The sequence below is a fragment of the Symphalangus syndactylus genome, chromosome 3 (genome assembly GCF_028878055.3).
Source record: "Symphalangus syndactylus isolate Jambi chromosome 3, NHGRI_mSymSyn1-v2.1_pri, whole genome shotgun sequence".
NCBI classification, from domain to species: domain Eukaryota; kingdom Metazoa; phylum Chordata; class Mammalia; order Primates; family Hylobatidae; genus Symphalangus; species Symphalangus syndactylus.
This window is the reverse complement of record NC_072425.2, coordinates 12248203-12267948: the sequence shown is the minus strand read 5'-3', so window position 1 is coordinate 12267948 and position 19746 is coordinate 12248203. Positions and strand designations below refer to the sequence as shown.

The window sequence follows — 19746 nt, the reverse complement described above, 5'->3', positions numbered from 1 at the left end:
TGCTCAGCTCCACTGCCCACCCACCCTGCTCCGGGTCCAGAGACTCCAACCCTGTGGGGTCAACAGCAGGGCAGGACAGGGCTTTCCCACTTTTTGCCCTCATAGCTCAACTCCCTAGATAATTTGGGAACAGATTCCAGAACCTGTTCTGGAAGACCTGCCCCAGATGGCCCAGGCCTGGGAGGAGTAAGCTTCCATAGCAGCGGCTGTGTGCCCCACCCCTTGGCGCTCAGTCACATGAGCATCCCAGAGCATGTGCTGAAGACCTACTGTGTGCCGGGCACTGGAGATGCCTCAGCAAATGAGACAGGTCTGTCCCGTGCTCACCCAGCTGACCTGCCGTGCAGTGAGACGTGGCAGAAACCACCATTTGAATGATCCATTCATCGCAAAGACGTGGGTCCAGGAAGGAAAATATGTGAGATCCTGTGGCTGGAGTTTCTCACGGAGGCTACAGAGTCCGGCGGCTTCTCCAAGGAGGTGACATTCCAGCTAGAAGTTAGGGGGGCCGGGAGCCGGTGAGGAGAGGGAGGTGTCAGCTTGAGCACAGACTTCATGAGGGAAGGGGCCTGAAAGTTCCAAGAGCCGAAAGAAGGCCCAGGGCAGAAAGTGGAGAGTGAGCGAGAGGGCATAAGATGAGGCCAAGGCTAGGAGCAGAGATGCCCCCTTGTGGTCCAGGGACCCCTGTTACTGTAACAAGCCACAGACAGTCCCCCTGTATGCACCTTGGGTTGCTTATTTCTTCACAGCACGCTGAGATCTGTTCGCTCGAAAGCGCACTAGCACCAAACAAAATCTTACACATCCAGTTGTTTTAAAAAATCTCCAACAAGCAGAATTTTAGCCATTTAGAGCCCACCTACTTTGCACATCCACAAAGCTACACTCGTGTCTGCCTGCCACGGATACAACAGAGCCTGGTGACTGTAAGACCCCAAGCTACTGCTGCCCTTGGGAGCTCTCTGGGCCCGAGACTTCCTGCCGCGCTGCTAGACGCTTCAGCCCTGTCTCCCCCAGAGCGGCCTCGCCCTCCTCCTTCCTGGATGGCGGCCCCTCACTGTCACCTCTGGACAGTCTCACAGACATCCCTCCTTGGGGACTTCCCCTCTCCTGAAACCCCATCCAAGCCCTGCCCACTAAAGCTTTTGTATTCCTACTTTTTTTCCCTTTGACTGGCCGCCTCATCCTCGAACTCACTCCTTACATTCCTCCCTCCCCAGCAAGGTTTCATCCATCTTTATGTGCTCAAAGTACGGAGCACAGTGGCTTGCACCCCATCGGTGGCTGCTGCTTCCGCTCCTGCTAGAGGAGGAGAAGCATTGCTGCTGAGGTCTCTGCATCATCTGCCCTAGGAAATGTCAACCCAGAACCAATCATAAAGCAACCCCAGAGGCTGCGAAGAGGAGGGGGTGGGAGGACCCTGTCCTCCAGCCTCCCAGCTTTGTGCTGAAATCAAGAGCCGCCGCTTCCTCCCCCAGCCACCCCAGCCTGATTAACAGGCTTCATTCTAGGGACACCTCCTCCGCCTCTGCTATCTGCTATGCTAACAGGTCAGCTGCCATTTTGTGTTAAACTCCTTCTCATTTATTACAATACCACTTTTTATTGACATGGAAATAAAACTTACAATCAATAAGATATTATGAAATATACATCAAAACAAAAGTCACTAGAGCGGGCGTTTTCATCTGTTCTCAGGAAGGAACAAGGGTTTATGGTGGGGGGGGCGGAACACTGAACATTTTTCTTCCCTATTACATGATGCGATTTTCAATGAATCTATAAAGAAAATGAAAACATAAATAGAGTAACCAAACAGAATGATCCCTGCAGCTGTCAAAACTTAAAACAGTTCAGTTTTCCTTTGATTTCTGTTTTAAGTTTTGAAAAGTACATAGATCATTCTCTGCTTTTTCCTTTTCTCTCTTTCTTTCTTTTTTTTCTTTTCATAGGGAGCCTTTTTCTTAAATCTGCTCACTCAGGGTCTGCTGGCTGTGACCCTTGACAGCTAAACTGACCAAATGATCAAGTGGACTCTGCATTTCTTTCTCAGGCTGCCGGCCCGGCCTCAGTGGCAACCTCTTAGTCTGTTTATGACTCTTCAGCGGTGCAGAAAGTTATTCCTTCCCTTGCTGGACACCACATCAAAGGAGGCCCACAGGTGTTTCTTCCTTCTGCTAAAATAGTGTCACCCTGGAGAAAAAGGGGAAAAGAGGGGCCCCTCCCGGCTTCCGCACACCTACTGCGTGCTGGGCACCCGTGGCACCTCACCTCCGTGGTCTCGTCTAAATCTTGTCATTACGCTATGAGGTGGGGATGGTTATTCCCTGTTTAATGAGTAATGGGAAACTGAGGCTCCAAAAGGCCAAGTAACTTGCTCAAAGTCACACAGCAAAGAAGGATCAGAGACCGGTTCCAATCCTGTCTGTCAACATCGAGTGGGCACTGGCAAGGGCTGCCAAGGCAGCCTAGTGGATTCTCATTTTTTCTTAAGAACACACCCTTCTGGGCTAGGTGAGGGGGCTCATACCTGTAATCCCAGCACTTTGGGAGGCCAAGGCAGGTGGATCACCTGAGGTCAGGAGTTCGAGACCAGCCTGACCAACATGGAGAAACACCTTCTCTACTAAAAATAGAAAATTAACTGGGCATGGTGGTGCGTGTCTGTAATCCCAGCTACTCGGGAGGCTGAGGCAGGACAATCGCTTGAATCTAGGAGGCAGAGGTTGCAGTGAGCCAAGGTCACACCATTGCACTCCATCCTGGGCAACAAGAGCAAAACTCCGTCTCAAAACAAAAAAACAGAACCACAACAACAACAGAAAAAACACACCCTTCCAGATAGGCCTGACTTGGAGACCCCATACATAAAGCATATATTAGAGTGGCCACCGAGCTGGTTCAGGACAAGGGGTGTCGAGCCCCTGAGCTGCTCTGACCCACAAGGGGTTGTGGGGCTCTGCGGCAGCCACCCATCTTCTCCCATGTCCCCGGTGCAGACGAGGCTGGCGCGGACTGACACCCGGGTCTCCAGACTCACAGTCCAGTGCGCTCCTCCTTCCCCCCTACTGCAGCCTTTCAACAGTGAGGCCACAGCAAGCAAAGGGGGCCACACTGTGAAATGGGATCCGTCCAGTTTCATGGTTTCAGACATGCTCCCCCAGCTCCCACCATACCGACTGTCAGAACAGCGAGACTCGGATGGAAACAGCCTTCACTATCCTTCCCAGCCCAGGGCCCACTCCCCACCCCATGCCCACCTCAGCACGGTCTCAGAAGAGAGCACAGTCTCCTCGGGACTGAGCCACGTTTTCAAAGCACGTGTCCTACTGTGAGCAGCGGTCACTTTGTCTGCATGTCTTTCCTCTCCTGTGCTCCCATCCTTAAGGGAGAAAGTGTTTCCTAAATGGAACCGTGGCATCTGGCATCTCCTTCCTGTGGAGGTATTGTCTTTTTTTTTTTTTTGAGACAGAGTTTCGCTCTGTTGTCCAGGCTGGAGTGCAGTGGTGCGATCTTGGCTCACTGAAACCTCCACCTCCTGGGTTCAAGAGATTCTCCTGCCTCAGCCTCCTGAGTAGCTGGAATTACAGGTTTCCGCCACCACAACCGGCTAATTTTTTTGTATTTTAATAGAGACAGGGTTTCTCCACGTTGGCCAGGCTGGTCTCAAACTCCTGACCTCAAGTGATCTGCCTGCCTCAGCCCCCAAAGTGTTGGGATTACAGGCGTGAGCCACTGCACCCGGCCTAATTTTTCTTTTTATATGAGATACACATAAAATCAACCATCAGCCATTTTTAAGTGTGCAGTTCAGTGGCATTGACTATATTCACAATGTCGTACAACCATCACCCCTCTCTAGTTCCAAGACATTTCGTCACCCCAAAAGGAAGCTCTGTACCCGTGAGCAGTCACTTCCCCTTCTCTCCCTCCAGCTGCAGGCTACCACCAATCTGCTCTCTGTCTCTTCGGATTGACCTGTTTGGACATTTTAAATGGGTTCATACAAGCGGCCTTTTGTGCCTGTCTGGATTCTTTTCCTTAGCATAATGCTTTCAGGATCCGTCCACATTGTAACATGGATCAGTGCTTGTTCCCGGTTATGGCTGAATAATATTCCATTGTGCGGATGTGCCAGGCTTGGTTTATTCATTCATCAGGACATTGTGTGGTTTCCATCTGTTGGCTATTGTGAATAACGCTGCTATGAACACGCAGGTACCTGTGTTTGAATGCCTGTTTTCTTTTTCTTTTTTTAAATTTTTGTGGGTACATAGTAGCTGTATATATGAACACCTGTTTTCAATTCCTTTGGTATATCACTAGAAGTAGGATTGCTGGGTCATATAGGGTAATTTCATCTTTAACTTTCTTTCTTTCTTTTTTTTTTTTAGATGGAGTCTCGCTCTGTCACTCAGGCTGGAGTGCAGTGGCATGCTTTTGGCTCACTGCAACCTCTGCCTCCTGGGTTCAAGTGATTCTCCTGCCTCAGCCTCCCCTATAGCTGGGACTACAGGCGTGCGCCAGCACGCCCGGCTGATTTTTTTATTTTTAGTAGAGACGGGGTTTCACCATGTTGGCCAGGCTGGTCTCGAACTAAGAGCCACAGCACCTGGCCCTCATCTTTAACTTTTTGAGGAACCATCAAGAAGATGTGTTAATTGTATAACTCGTTCTCTATTCATACAAATGGAGATGGAGCTGCTGATAATTCAAAATAGCAGAGTCTAACAGTGGCCAGTAGCTGGTATGACTACTTTTTATTAAGAAGCTTCCAGGCCCTCTGCTGAGAACTTTGCCTACATTGTGGAATGCTCTGCCACCCTCCGAGCTGGAGGCTCTCATGATACCTATTTTCTAGGTAAGGAAACCGAGACTCGGAGGTTAAGCATTATAACTTGCCCAAGGTCATGCAGAGTTGAGAAGCCAGAGTTCCAACTCGGGTGGCTTGGCCCCCAGGCTCATGTTCTTAATCACAAAACTGTCATGTCCCGATCATGCGCCAAATGGTTTCTGTTTGGATTGCAGTGTGACAGGGTGGAGGCTGGCAGCGGCAGATCTCTGCTCCTAATTATGCCAGGCTCAGACTGTTATGAACATGAGTTTGCCTTCCTTGAGCATGTCCCAGCTGTGAACAGCAGGAGCTGGCCGGCAGGTGGCAGGAATGAAACCCCAGGCAGTGGATAACCCACCGAACAGACAAGCGACACTTGACTGCAAAGTACGACGCTGAGTGATTGCCCTCCATCAGCGCGGTGGGATTTATCCCTCCGTTCCTTCAGAAAACAGCCTGTTGTCCCCATAACAGCTCCCATTTATTGGCCACTTACTCCATGGCCACCAAGGTGCAGAGGTCATCTGACCACAGACCGAAGAGGGGGTACTCTTTTCCCATTTTACAGACAAGGAATCGGGGCCCAGGTAGTTTTCGTAAACAGGTGACGAGCATACAAGTGTCATTCACCGAGCTGGTGTCAGTCCAGGTGCTGGGATTTGAGAACACACACCTCCTCTTTTTTTTTTTTTTGAGATGGAGTCTTGCTCTATTGCCCAGCCTGGAGTGCGGTGGCGCAATCTCAGCTCACTGCAACTTCGGCCTCCTGGGTTCATGCCATTCTCCTGCCTCAGCCTCCCGAGTAGCTGGGACTACAGGCGCCCGCCACCACGCCCGGATAATTTTTTTTTTTTTTTGTATTTTCAGTAGAGACGGGGTTTCACCATGTTAGCCAGGATGGTCTAGATCTCCTGACCTCGTGATCCGCCCGCCTCGGCCTCCCAAAGTGCTGAGATTACAGGAGTGAGCCACCGCGCCCGGCCCACACACTTCCTCTTAATCAGAGGCATCATCGCTTTTAGGGACTTCAGATTTTGCCCAGGAGGAAAAGTTTCTGGGAGTTCCTTCCCCAAGATGACGAGCTGCTTCCTGCGAGTGACTTGGCTCTGTTCGTAATCTCAGATGATACCTAGCTAGTTTTTATTGCTCTTTAAAATAATATATCCAATCAAGGTATTAGTTCCTTCCAACCTCTCACGTTCGCCTTTTGTCAAAACGCTGCGCGTTTCCCCCCATTCCCCTAAACCCGCTGTTGAGTTACCGGCCCCCAGAGGCCGTGGACTCCGAGCGGATGCATCCCCGCACCTCGCTGCTCGCTGCCTTCTCCGAGTGTAATCAAACATCAAACTAAGTAGCAAATAAATCTCTCGATCTCATAAACTGCACAGCGAGATCATGTAAATGCAAATGAAGGACCTGATTTCAAGCTGTCGAGGGGGAGGGGAGGGGACGGTGGGGCCCTGTCACCGTGACCGCCTCACACGGCAAGGGCCATACATCAGCCGCCAGAACAGAGCAGGCAGCGGGAAGGGAGGCCGGGCTGCCCCGGGGAGCGGGGACCAGGCAGTCGGCAGAGCGCAGGCAGCCCCGGGCCGTGGGAACCAGACAGGGCTGGACTGGGTGGCAGGGCAGGCCTGAGGACGCCTGGAGGGGCTCCCCACGGTCCGCGGCTCCCTTTGGACCCGAGCTGGGAGCTGCTGTGGCAGTCTTAACAATAAGACAGCAGTAATAGAAGCCGTCGTTTACTGAGCCACCTCCTGGGCCAGGTGCCATGAGACACTGTACATACAACCTCGGGAGGTTTTTGCAGGTGAGGAAAGAGAAGACCAGATGAGGTGAGGGACTTACCCAAGGTCACACGGGAAGTGGCAGAGCTGGGAGTCCAACTCAGCTCTGAGTGAATTAGTATGCCAGCTACCAAATTCTCCTCCATGACCCCCCACCCCCCAGCCACCAGCCATCATCTTCGTCCCCATTATAAACCAGAGCAGAATTGCAATGACACAGAAGAGACTTTTTCATAGATAAAATAGAAACATATAACTTAACTCTGTTGTGTGGCTTTTTAAATTATAAAAGTAAAACCTCAATATCGAAAAAAGGGCCCCCATCTGTAACCACACATCCTCACACATCACAGTTACGGGGCTGTGTTTCCTTCCAGTATTTTTTTCAATGCATTTTTTTTTTTTTTTAACGTGGTTGTAACAGTAGTCTATGTAGAATTTTGAATCTGGCTATGTTTTTTTTTTCACTTGACATTATTTTATATGCCTTTGATCACACATGGATGTGGTCTTCTCATGCATGGCTTTTTCGTATCATTATGCAGTGTTCAACTGACACTCACACAATGCACAGGGTTCAAAGCTTCGGGCTTCTAAGAGGATGCCTGAGCCCTTTGATGCATAATGCACCTTATTTTACATGATTGTTTATCTGAGGTTCTCATTATGGAAATAAATAAATATCCTCTGTGCTAATAATGATCACAATTTGCATTTATATTGTGTTTTTCATTCGAGGATCTTAAGTTGTTTTACAATAATGAACTACCCCTCCATGAGCACAATGGTATGCGTGTGCATATGTATGCATGGGTCTAGCTATATGCAGATATTTATTTAATAACTACCAGGCAACGGGATTTCACATAACTGCGCTTTAACAAAATGCAGGAGAGTGAGTGGAGGCTTTTCAACTGTCGAACAAACATTCATTTAGTTTAGATGCAGGGCTAGAGGGTTAATGAGCTACACTATATGTGGTTGCCAGGAAGTGGGGAGTGATTGATTCCTTTGAGGGGCTTGCTCGTGATGGAATGAACATCTTTGGTGGGTCTGAAACTCAGACATCGAGCTCCCTGACAGAAAACCTGCCACTTTGCAAGTGACCACTGGCCCGTTTGTCTGGACTAAGATCCAGTTCAAGGCTGTCTCAGCAAAAAAGCCAGCTGGCCTCCCGCCTTTTCACCTCTTCGTTTCTTATGTCTGGATTTTTAAGATATCTCGTGCAAAATCCACAAGGTCTTTTAAGAGGTACACCTGTTTTGCAATAAGAAATGAGGGCTACTTAAGGGAAAAAAAAAGTAGATTGGGTGGGAAATGATTAGACTTGGGTTGCAAGGCTGGGTCGCTTGTTTTAAAGAAGTTGTGCCATGCAAATGGGCCTGGGTGAAGCTCCAGGTCTAGAGACCTTCGTTCCTGGGTCCCAGGTAGCTTCGGATCAAAGCAGCAGCCTGTGGGAAATGCTACCTGCACCAGCCCCTAGCTAGCCCCAGTAGTTCTCACTGCGACGGGCTGCTCCAAGGGGGCTTCCAGGCGCCGGGGCTGCCTGCCCGGCTTGGTTCCCAGTGTGGGTTTCCAGGGCCTGGTCCTTCATGATGGGGAGAGGAGGGAGCAGATATTGCAGAAGGAGCCCGGAGAATCCCAGGACCCCCTGGGATGGGGAGAGAGATGGTTTTAATTAGAGCTGAGAGATGGGAAATAAGGCAGAGAGGGATGACATCTTAATGAGGTTTAATGAAGCTGTCTGCTGATGGGGACAGCTGTCACCCAGAGCTGTATTCCAGCCAAGCCACTTTGTGATGGAGGAAACTCGGAAAAAGGCAGTTTGAAGGCAGCTGAGGAGGGTGGGGTGGTCAGACTCGGAGCTGGGATTTTTCTCCATTTGCCTCTTAATTCCAACACCTCATTGACAAGGGATTCCAGCTAGTAGGCCATATGAAAATAGCCTCCAACATTTCACAATTCCCTGTTGTGCAAAACTAAGGTGTGCCTCTTAAAAGACCTTGTGGATTTTGCATGAGATGTCTTAAAACTTCAGACATAAGAAATGAGAAGCTCAAGGATTTTGAGGGCTGAAAGGGGTCTCTTCCCTTTTTGAGCCTTGACTCCTTGCTTGTTCAGTGGGGATACCATGGCCTCCCTCGTAGAGTTGTTGTGAGAATTGGGGGGTGGCTGGGAGTTAAGCTCAGAGGTGTGATGTCCAGGAGAGGTGAGTTTAACCCCAGCTCTTCTGTTGACTACCTGGGTGGTTTTGGACAAGTGTGAACCTCTTGAAGCTTCAGTTTTCCCATCTGTAAAATGGGAAAACCTACTTGACAGTGAAGTTGGCAGAGTTCAGGGAGAAGTAAAAACACTCTCAGCACATGCTCAGCACATAGTAAGCGCTCAATAAATAGGGCACAGGACGCGCCGTGTGCCCTGCACGGAGGAGGTGCAACACAAATGTCGATCCTCTTCCTTGTTTCTTTCTTCGCTGTGTGGTGGTTCTAAGGGATCCCTGTGCAGGGAGGGTGATCTCAGCCTCCACATGGCCCAATAGCCAGGCCACACCAGCTGTCCCAGGACCTTTGCACATTCCAGTTTGAGACCTGTCTGGGATACCCCTTTTGTCTCTGCAAATGGCCACCTCTCATCCTGGCCTGGGCTGGTGGGGCAGGCTGATGGGGCCCCAGGTGGCTGATCAGAGCTGAGATTTGGGACCGAGTTTCATCAGTTTCATGGATGTCAGAGTGAGGTTACCAAATGTCCTAGTGTGTTTTTGCTGCTGTAACAGAATACCTGAGATGGGGCAATATAGAAAGAATAGAAATTTGTTTCTCACCGTTCTAGGGGCTGGGAGTTCCAGATCAATGCGTCGGTGGTTTCTGTGTCTGGTGAGAGCCTAGTCTTTGCTTCCAAGATGGTGCCTTGGTGCTATATCCCCCGGGGTGGGGACGAATGCTGTATCCTCACGTGACAGACGGACAGAAGGGGATAAAAAGGGCGAACTCCCTCCATCAAGGCCTTTTATAAGGGCACCTATTTCCCCATGAGTGCAGAGCCCTCATGACTCAACCACCCCCTAAAGGCCACACCCCTGAATACTGTCGCATTGGGATTAAGTTTCAGCATGAGTCTGGAGGCGATAAAAACATTCAGACCATAGCACCATGGAAAAGCAGGTGCCCGTCAAGCCTCAGGTGGCCCCTGTGTTTTGATGACAGCTGAACTCAGATGTCTGTCACAACCTGCTTGCCTATGTCTGAAAGTTCGGGTTCAGGAGCTGCTCTGAGTGCCACTCTCTGTAGGTTCTTAACAGGCTTCACACAGCCCCCCTGAGGTGCCCAGAGACCCGCCACCCCTCTGTCAGGCAGCTTTTCTCTGTAGGCTTCTAGAAGGCCCTGCTGGACAAGCTGGGGAAGGGGGCCAAGGGTCAGCACTGGGTCCTCCCACCTCTGGCTCCATGCCGCTCCCTGCTCTAAGTCCCCTTGGCTCTCTTGCCCTCCCTGGCTACTCCTGCAACCTTCTTCAGGTCAGTTCTTCCCAAAATGCCAATTCAAGATCTGTATGTGTCTTTCTTTTCCTGACTACCCTTCCCCCAACGCAGTCAAGACAGCTGTCCTGGGTCCCAGTCACTTTAGTCCTGAACAGCAGCTCCTCCGTCATTTTGTTCAACATTGTTATAATGTTGATGAGAAAAGAAATCAATTCCGGCCAGGGCCCCTGTCTGCGTGGCGTCTGCGTGTTCTCCCCATGTCTGCGTGGGTTTTTCTCCAGGCACTCTGGTTTCCTTCCACATCCCAGAGATGTGCACATTAGGTGAACTGGCGTGTCTAATGATCGAGGGTGAGTGAGCACGGGCGTGCGTGTGGGTGTGCCCTGTGATGGGATGGCATCCTGTCCAGGGTCGGTGCCTGCCTGGTGCCCTCAGCTGCTGGGACAGGTTCCCGCCACTCACAACTCTGAACTGAAATAAGTGGATTGGAAAAAGGAATGAACAAATGAGTACAAAGTATTAAAAATAAAAATCTGTGGCCGGGCACGGTGGCTCACTCCTGTAATCCCAGCATTTTGAGAGGCCGAGGCAGGCAGATCACTTGAGGTCAGGAGTTCGAGACCAGCCTGACCAACATGGAGAAACCCCATCTCTACCAAAAATACAAAATTAGCTGGGTGTGGTGGTGCACGCCTGTATTCCCAGCTACTCGGGAGGCTGAGGCAAGAGAATTGCTTGAACCCGGGAGGTGGAGGCTGCAGTGAGCTGGAATTGTGCCATTGCACTCCAGCCTGGGCAACAAAAGCAAAATTCCGTCTCAAAGTCTGTAAAGTTCTTTATGTGATCATTATACAAATGCACGACTGTGGACAAAGTGTAGAAAAGTGCTCAGCAAGCCCTTCGGATTGATGATGTTTGTTTTTTACCCGCATGGTCGTAGGAGGGGCTCTTGGCAATTTTGGCTTCGCAAACATTTATTCCTTGATTTAACCCATTGCCACTCTGACTGCTGTCACTCATGGATTCCCCCCAAATTGGGTAAATAAAGATCTTATTTGTTTTTATTAATCTTTCTTAAATGTATGGATAGCTCACATTTACATCAATATTTAATATTACAAGTATTTCGGTGTTTATCGAGAAGTTTGGTGATGTTTTTGTGACCAGACTGCGCCATAGGAACTTAATTCTTGTTATCTATTAGCCTATGGTAAAATTGGTTTTCTTATATGTTATTTTGCTTAAAGTTGCAATTTCCAAAAACATATTGATGATGTTGAGTGAGGACTTACTGTTATGTTTTCTGAAGTGATAGCTCTTCCCATAAACCTCAGTCTATATATTGAACAGTAGACTTTTGCCAGGCACAGTGGCTCACTCCCATAATCTCAGCACTTTGGGAGGCCAAGGCAGGAGGATTGCTTGAGGCCAGGAGTTTGAGACCTGCCTGGGCAACAGAGTGAGACCCCATCTCTACAAATAATTTAAACATTATCTGGGAGTGGTGATGCGGGCCTGTAGTTCTAGATACTCTGGAGGCTGAGGTGGGAGGATCACTTGAGCCTGGAATGTCGAGGCTGTAGCAAGCTGTGATCGTGCCCCTGTACTCCAGCCTAGGCAATGGAGCAAGACCCTATCTCAGAAAAGAACCCCCCAAAACAAAAAACAAAACAACAGCAACAAAAACAGCAGACTTTACCTGGGGCTCTCCTGTGTGTAAGGCACTGTGCTGTGCGCCATTGTGTGGGGCAGAGAAGGCCAGGAAGTCAAGACTCACCTGTTCCATATGAGCCAAACCCCACCTGTGGAGATGAGGTCTGTGCAGTGAAAATACAATCCAGCCCAGGCCATCTATGCTAAATGCCAGCTCATGAAGTAGGAGGCAGCAAAGACTGTGGAGTCAGATGTGGGTTCAGACCCGCCTTGGCCACTCAGCTGTGCGGCTTTGGGCAATCAGGACCCTCCGGCTGTCCATGCCTTCTTTTCCATACCTGTGAAATCGGCACAGTGGTTGCACCACGTTACAGGATTGTTTTATGAATTGGCAGTAACAGGGGAGCCGGGCATGTGGATGCCAGGATTATAGATATTTGATGAGCACATGGGCAGGTGGGTGTCCAGTTAGCCTGTCTGTGGGGCAGATGAGCTGGTAATGGGTGGATGTGCTGCTCCTCTAGGGCATTTGCTCGTGAACGAAGGGACTCTGAGACACACCGTAATTGCACCTAAAGGGCTGGATTGTGGGCAGTGGGATTTCAGGCCATGGAGGTATCCAGGGCCAGGTGGAATACAGGGGAAGGTTGCCAAGGACTCCCGCGACTCCGGCCTGGGAAGACACAGCCATGCTCATTTGATCGTGCTTTGCTTTGTTGCGCTTTGCATGTAGGAGTCCTCACAAAGCCCCGTGGGTGGCCTCCGGCTGTGCCCAAGTGAGGCCCAGGGACCCCTGGGGTTTCCTACCTGTGACCCTCTCTGACGCTGCGGTGTAGTGTAGCCTGCCCAAGAAGGAAGGAAGTCCAGGTGCCAGGGCGGAAGATTGAGGGGTTGATGGGGCTTCTCTGAGTGTCCAAATCTGCTTCTTGGCTGAATTCCTGGGAAGTTCTGCTTCATCCTTCCAGGCGATGCTACGATCTGGAAAAGTCCTGGGAAATGAGAAAGCCACTGCTATGGGCATTCTTGGGGATTTCAGGATGAGACTCTCTAGTCTAAGAAACATAGACCAGAGAATCCATTTGGAAAAAAAAAACAGTCATCGTGTTGTTGTTGCTGTGGTTTATCTGGTGCCTGTGTTCGTGCAGTTCTCATGTGAAGCTGGGTCTCTGGTGTGGACAGAGAGCACATTGCTCCATCAGCAGGGAGTTGGGGGAAAAGGGCTGGCAGACACAGTCATGGATGAATGGCTCCTGGGGAAGGGCAGCAGGCTGCAGATACAGTGTGAAGGGCACACATCGGGTCAACAACATCACGACCCATAAAGCTCCTGGTGCTATCTTCGGTCACTGCCCCCACCCAGGGGTCCTGCACTCCTGACTTCTAAACCCAGAGATGAGTTCTGCTGGTGTCTGGCTGCATCCGTGTGGAGCAGCGCACCCCTTGTGTGTCTGGCTTCTTTCACTCCACACTTTGTGTGAGGACCACACGTGTGGTTGCCCACAGTAATGTTCTTTCATTCTCGGAGTTTCTTTTTTTCTTTGCTTCCTTTCTTTTCTTTTCTTTTCTTTTCTTTTCTTTTCTTTTCTTTTCTTTTCTTTTCTTTCTTTTCTTTTCTTTTTCCTTCCTTCCTTCCTTCCTTCCTTCCTTCCTTCCTTCCTTCCTTCCTTCCTTCCTTTCTCTCTCTCTCTCTTTCTTTCTTCATAGGGTTTCACTCTGTCACCCAGGCTGAAGTACAGTGGTTCAATCATGGCTCACTGCAACCTCCACCTCCCGGGTTCAAGTGGTTCTCCCACCTCAGCCTCCCAAGTAGCTGGAACCACAGGCACACGCCACCATACCCAGCTAATTTTTACATTTTTTGTAGAGATGGGGTTTTGCTATATTGTCCAGGCTGGTCTCAAATTCCTGGGCTCAAATTGTCTGCTTGTCTTGGCCTCCCAAAAGGCTGGGATCACAGGCGTGAGCCACCACACCCGGCTCATTCTGAGTTTCTTAATCTCTGTGGGCACTGTTGGCATCAAGGGACAGATAGCTTCTTGATGTAGTGGGGTTGTCTGGTGCATTGTAGGATGCCTGGCAGCATTCCTGGCCTTTACCCACTAGATGGAGGATAGCACCCTCTCCCAAGCCATGACGATGAAAAATATGTCCAGACATGGCTAGATGTCCTCTAGGGCACATTATCACCCCAGATTGAGGACCACTACTGTAGGATATTCTGTGTTATGAATATGTCACAAATTTTTTGTCCACCTATGATGGCCACTTGGGTTGTTTCTAGCAGTTGGCTATCATGAATTGAGCTGCTACGTGCATTCTTAGACATGTTCTTGGGTGGATGTACACATTCATTTCTGCTGGATGTCCAGGATAGAATTGTTGGGTTATTGGGCAGGCATATTTAGCTTTAAGAGATACTGCCAAACAGTTTTCCACAATGGTTGTAGCAGTTTACACTTTCACTAAGTGCATGAGTATACCAGTTGCCCCATATCCTTACCAGTAACATTGAATTTTTTCTTTGCATTTCCCAGAGGTTGACACTTTGACATATGGGTCTTGGCCACTGGGACATCCTCTTAAAAAAGTTCCTATTCAAGTATTTTGCTCATTTCTTTCTGTAGGATTATCTGCCTCTTTCTTATTGATTTGTAGTAACTCTTTATATATGATGGATAAGACTCCTTTGTTTTATATATATATCAGATATATTCCCTCACTCTTTAAACTCACAGACTTTTAGAACCAGGGGCACTCTGTGCTTCCCACATCAAATACCCTGGTGCACATGACTGCCATTGCTTAACTGTACTTTTTGCAAGACAGTGAATTTTATAAGAGCAGGGCTGTGTGTCTGATCTGTTCACCCTAGATCTCCCAGCACAGAGGGCTTAGCACCAAGTGGGTACAAAATAAATATTTGTAGAATGAAAGTATGAGCAAACCTCCCATTGGGATTTTTTTTTTTTTTGTAGTCTAAAGCTTCCACATGTTTCAGCAGTTATGATTCCCAGGCAACCACACTAAAAAGCAGAAACTGAGGCACACACCTGCTCCTTGCCCCCTGCCTGAGGGTGGCAGCCAGCTCCTGAGTCTGTCTGTCATTCCCCTGCCAGCTGGAACTCTGCCCACCTGCACCTGCCCTGAGGGAGGCGGGGTCTCTCCCAGAGAAGTCACATTTTCATTAACTTCCCTGGCAGTCACTGGAGAGGCCGGATCATTTTCATAAACAAATGAGAGGCCAGAGCTTTGTCTGTAACTCAGAGAGCATAGTACAGAAGGAATTCAAAACAAGCCACTCTGCAGGGTCCCCATGCACCCGCCTGAAACTTAGAGCTCCATCACTCTTGAGGGACACTGGGGTCTGGGATTTGAGATGGAAAAGAAGAGGGAGAAAAATGATCAACTGTTGTGTAAAGAAGAGCCAGTGGTCTCAAAGTAGGCTGTATGAACTGCGTGTCTGTGTACCCCTAAAATTCGAAACCTAACTTTGGATGGGATGGCATTAGCAGGTGGGTCTTTTAGGAGATGATTAGGTCATGAAAGCAGAGCCCTCATGATGGAATTTGTGCCCTTAAATGAAGAGGAAGAAAGCTAACTCTATCTCTGCTCTCTGCCACGTGAAGATACAACAAGAAGGCGGCCATCTGCAAACCAAGAAGAGAGCCCTCACCGAGACACTGGGTCTGTTGGTGTCTAGGTCTTGGACTTCCCAGCCTCCGGAACTTTGAGAAATAAATGTCTATTGTTGAAGCCACCCTGTCAATGATAATTTGTTATGGCAGCCTAAGCTAAGACATAGTATTTTACCTACTCATTTATTCAACCCCTATTTATTAGCATCTATTCTACACTGAGGCCTGGGAAAAGAAGAGTGAGAATAAAGATTCATGGGGTATACAAAAAAATCTCTGTACCTTCTGCTCACTTTTGTTGTGAACCTAAAACTGCTGTAAAATATAAAGTCTATTTTTTAAAAAAAACCTTAAAAAATAAAGATTGGATCCCTTTCCTTGTGGGGCACACAGGCTTATGAAGGAAGACAGACATTAAACTGATCATTATGCAATGAATGACTTAAATACACTACTTTGTAATTTTATTTGAGATGTAATTCACATTCCCTACAATTCACCCATTTAAAATGTAGAATTCAGTGGCTTTTAACATATTCACAGAGTTGTGCAACGATCACCACAATCAATTTTAAAACATTTTCATCACTCCCCAAAGAACGCCCCTCGGCCATCACGGCTACAATCATTCCATCGGACCTGTCGCCAGCCCTGGCAACCACGAAGCTACTTTCTGTCTCTGGATTTGCCTGTTCTGGACATTTCATGTAGATGGAATCATGCAGGATGCGGCAGCCCTCTGTGTCTGGCTTCTCAGCATGATGTTGCCAACTCCATCCATGCTACCGCGGGTACAACCCTTTCATTTTGTAAGTGCCGTGAAGGCAGGCTGAGGCCACTGTGGTGCCACCATATAATAAGGAGGCTTGTCTAGGACTGATGCCAATCGGGGAAGGCTTCCCAGAGGAAGTGGTTTTTAATATCAGGCATTTATTGTGCACCTGCTGTGTGCCAACAGGAAAAAGAAGGTAATAGGAGCCATGGCTCTGGCTGGATAGGAGTGTGTAATCCAGGCAGGGGGGTCTGCATGTGCATTCATGGAAATCGTGAGGGTGGCAAGTTCTAAGCCCCAAATGAGCAGAACAGATAGTAAGAGTCACTGGCGTTCAGACGAGCGTGAGCCATGGTGAACCCAGGGGTCCCAAGAGCTTCTGGCAGAGACAGGGCTTGAAGAATAAGGACCAGTAAGGGTGGGCCTTGAGGAAAGAGCAATGGAGGCGGCTGGGATGCCTGCGGTCCTTCAGACGAGGGGGAGTGGGTTCGTCTGTCTCAACAGAGGGGCCGTGGGGGAGCCTGGGAGGCAAAGCTGCAGGGCTGGGTGGGGTTGGAGGGTGCAGGGCCTGGACTGCCAGCAGAGGGAAGGGTTTATTCCAGAGGCAATGACGAGCCACGCTGCGTGGTCCTTGACCATCTGTCTACCTCTCAGCAGCCAACCTGTGGGAGCTGGAGAGATGGGGATATAGATGAGATGGCAGGAGACAGCGAGGCCAGAGCCCACCAGACCCTCTGGACAGTCTTTAGTGCAGCCAGAGTGGAGAGATCCCGGGAAATGTAACACCTGTGACGTCGAGTCCACGGCCTGTGGCCTGTGGCCTGTGGACAGTGGAAGGAGCAGCTGCACCCACCCTTCTCAGTAATGGCCCAGGGGCCTGCCAGCACCAGGGAGCCACAAGAAGCTGGGGCTGTGGGCATTTCTTTGGCTTGTGGATCTGAGCATGAGCTGGGGCAGCCAGCCTGGGTTCCAGTCCGAGCTCTGCCACTTCCTACTGCTTGACCTGAGGCAACCTGTCAGATCTCTCTGTGCCTCAGCTTCTCCCTGAGAAACGGGGATGGTAATGAGAGCTGCCGCACTGGGCAGCTGTGCAGATGGCATGAGGGAAGGCCAAGGAGCCCCAAACATCGTGCCTGGGATGCAGTCAGAACCCAGCAAGTGCCCATTGATGCAGCAGATGCGACGGGGTTCGAAGCACCGTGCAGGACAGGGCCTCCGACCTCGAGGAGCTGCTGTGCTAAAGGGAGACGGAGTGGCAGGATGATCAAGAGTGCCAGCCAAGAGGACAGGCACGCCTCCATGCAATGCCCTGCCCAGCCCTTGGGGGCCGGGGATATCGACCCTGCCTCTCTAGGCCTTAGTTTCTATAGCTGTAAATGGGTGGTGGCGGGGGTGGGGGCGGCTAATGTGGTTGATGACAGGGCAATTTCATTTGTACAGACCACCTCTGAGAGGCCAAGGAGTTCCCTAGAGTCCCAGGGAGTAAGGACATCTGGCCAGGTGCGGATGGGTGGCAGTGGCCCTGTCACTGTGTCTTTCCCAGGTGAGGATTCGAGGAGGTGACTCCCTCATATGCTACAGTGACGATGGTTTGAGTGGTCCCCGGTGTGAGGAAGGTGGGAATGAAGGTAGGAAAGATGTCTCCTTCCCTCGACAGGGCCTACAGATGACGCCTCCTGAACTGGGTCCTTCATTTCCAGCTTGAGCCAGCCAGGTCTAGGCTCCACCCCAAACACAGCTGCTCAGCTCGGGGACTGTGCTTCCCCACTCCAGCAATACAGATGTGCCGAGAGGCCTCCCATCTCTGATGTCTTCACTTGCCTTCAGCACAGACACGTGGACCCGCTTCTGCTGTGTGACCCTGTGCCAGCCGCAGCCTGCGCTCCTCCCAGGGAGGGCTCTGCCACCCACTCCTGTGCCTCCCTGAAGGCCGCGGCAGGGCCTGGGGGCAATGCAGGCATCTGGTGCCTCCCTGCTGCCGGATTACAATACATTTGGTCTGAGACTCCACTCCTCACCTCTGCTCTCTGTCCTTCCCCCGACAGGCTGAACTCGGCAAGCCCCGGGAAAGAAGCTACAGTCTGCCCGGCATGAATTTTAATTATGGACTCTACATCCAAGGGCCTGATGGAGGAGTCCCTGAAGGTGAGCGAGCAGCTTTGGAGCATGAGGGCAGAGGAGTGGGCGGGAGGCTCACCTCTCTTCACAGAGCCCTTGACCTAGCTCGCTGCTTGGCAGCTGGTTGGGTGCTGGAGAAAGACCCAGGGACCGCCAGCCTGGGCAGCTGAGTGGTAAAACCCAGGAAGTGGCCCAGACGGGGAGGGCCAAGCAGGGCCCTGGTGTGCGGTGTCAGGGAACTAGCATGGGCACCCCCCACCACCCCCGGCAGGGACTGTGTGCACTATGCTGCTCAGGTTACAAGCACAGAATGAGCCTGGGACCAACCCTCTCCCTGCCCAGAGGAAGTCAAGGGCCAGGCCAGCCCAGCTCCAGGGAAGCTGCTTGGCTTGGGTACCCTCGGGATCTCTGGGAGCCCTCATGCCGCCCTTTTGGGCCATCATGCTTTCTGGGGGCCAGGCAGGGTTGTCACCCAGTAGGCTCAGGTAAATGGGAAGGCCGAGGACCTGCATGCCCCCGTTTCTTCTCCATCAGCTGCCTCAGGGTGCCTACTCCCAGGCTGACCACTGCTCCGTGGGTCTCTCCCTGCCCTCAGCCATCGGACGCTGGAATGTGTTTAAGCAGCAGCCCACCTGCCCCCACGTGCTGACCCGGAATTATATCGCAATGAACCGCGGGGCGGTGAAAGCCGGCCTGGTGACTGCCCGGGAGAACTTGCTCTACCGTCAGCTCAACGACATCCGCATCAGTGACCAGGATGACCGGCGCATGAAGAAGGAGCCGCCCCCTCTCCCTCCAAACATGACATTTGGGATCCGGGCACGGTAAGGTGGCTGGCAGCCAGGGCTTCATCCCTTGAGGGGGTGGGGGTACCAGCTGAATCAGGGACAAGGTCAGAGGGTGACAGGGAAGTGGAGCATCCTCCCAGCCCCACTGTCCTCTCTCCAGTGACTCTCTCTTGTGTGACTTCTGTAGCCACGCCCTGCTGAGCTGGGTCCTGGCCTTATAGCAGGGGACCCTGTAGGGCTGTGCACAGGTCACCCACTTTCCCTTGATCAACAAACAGTGATTGAGACCTGTCCCTGGGCCAGGCCCAGTGACTCATCTCTGTAATACTAGCACTTTGGGAGGCCCATGTGGGAGGATCACTTGAGTCCAGGAATTCGAGACCAGGCTGGGCAACGTGGCAAAACGCCGTCTCTACAAAAAAATTTTAAAAATTAGCTGGGCATTGTGGCATGTGCTTATCGTACCAGTTACTTGAGGGCTGAGGTGGGAGGATGGCTTGAGCCCAGGAGGTCGAGGCTGCAGTGAACGGTGATCGCACCACTGCACTCCAGCCTGGGCAACAGAGTGAGACCCTGTCTCCAAAAAATAAAAAAAAAACCTGTCTCTGTCTTCATGGAGTTCTCAGAGAGGGGAGAGCCTGCCAAGTTACCCAAGCACAGCACCACCCCAGGGAAGCCAGGAGA

At 50.7% G+C, this 19746-nt stretch overlaps 1 protein-coding gene across 1 annotated transcript in view; it reads left to right on the top strand.

The window, feature by feature from the left end:
• The window catches only part of CFAP77 (cilia and flagella associated protein 77), a 176562-nt gene that overhangs the window by 72082 nt on the left and 84734 nt on the right, over positions 1-19746 (top strand). Inside the window, exons 2-3 of the mRNA XM_055270599.2 lie at positions 18202-18301; positions 18870-19098. Of these exons, the coding sequence (XP_055126574.1) occupies positions 18202-18301; positions 18870-19098 (329 nt within the window). The remainder of the gene's footprint in view (positions 1-18201; positions 18302-18869; positions 19099-19746) is intronic.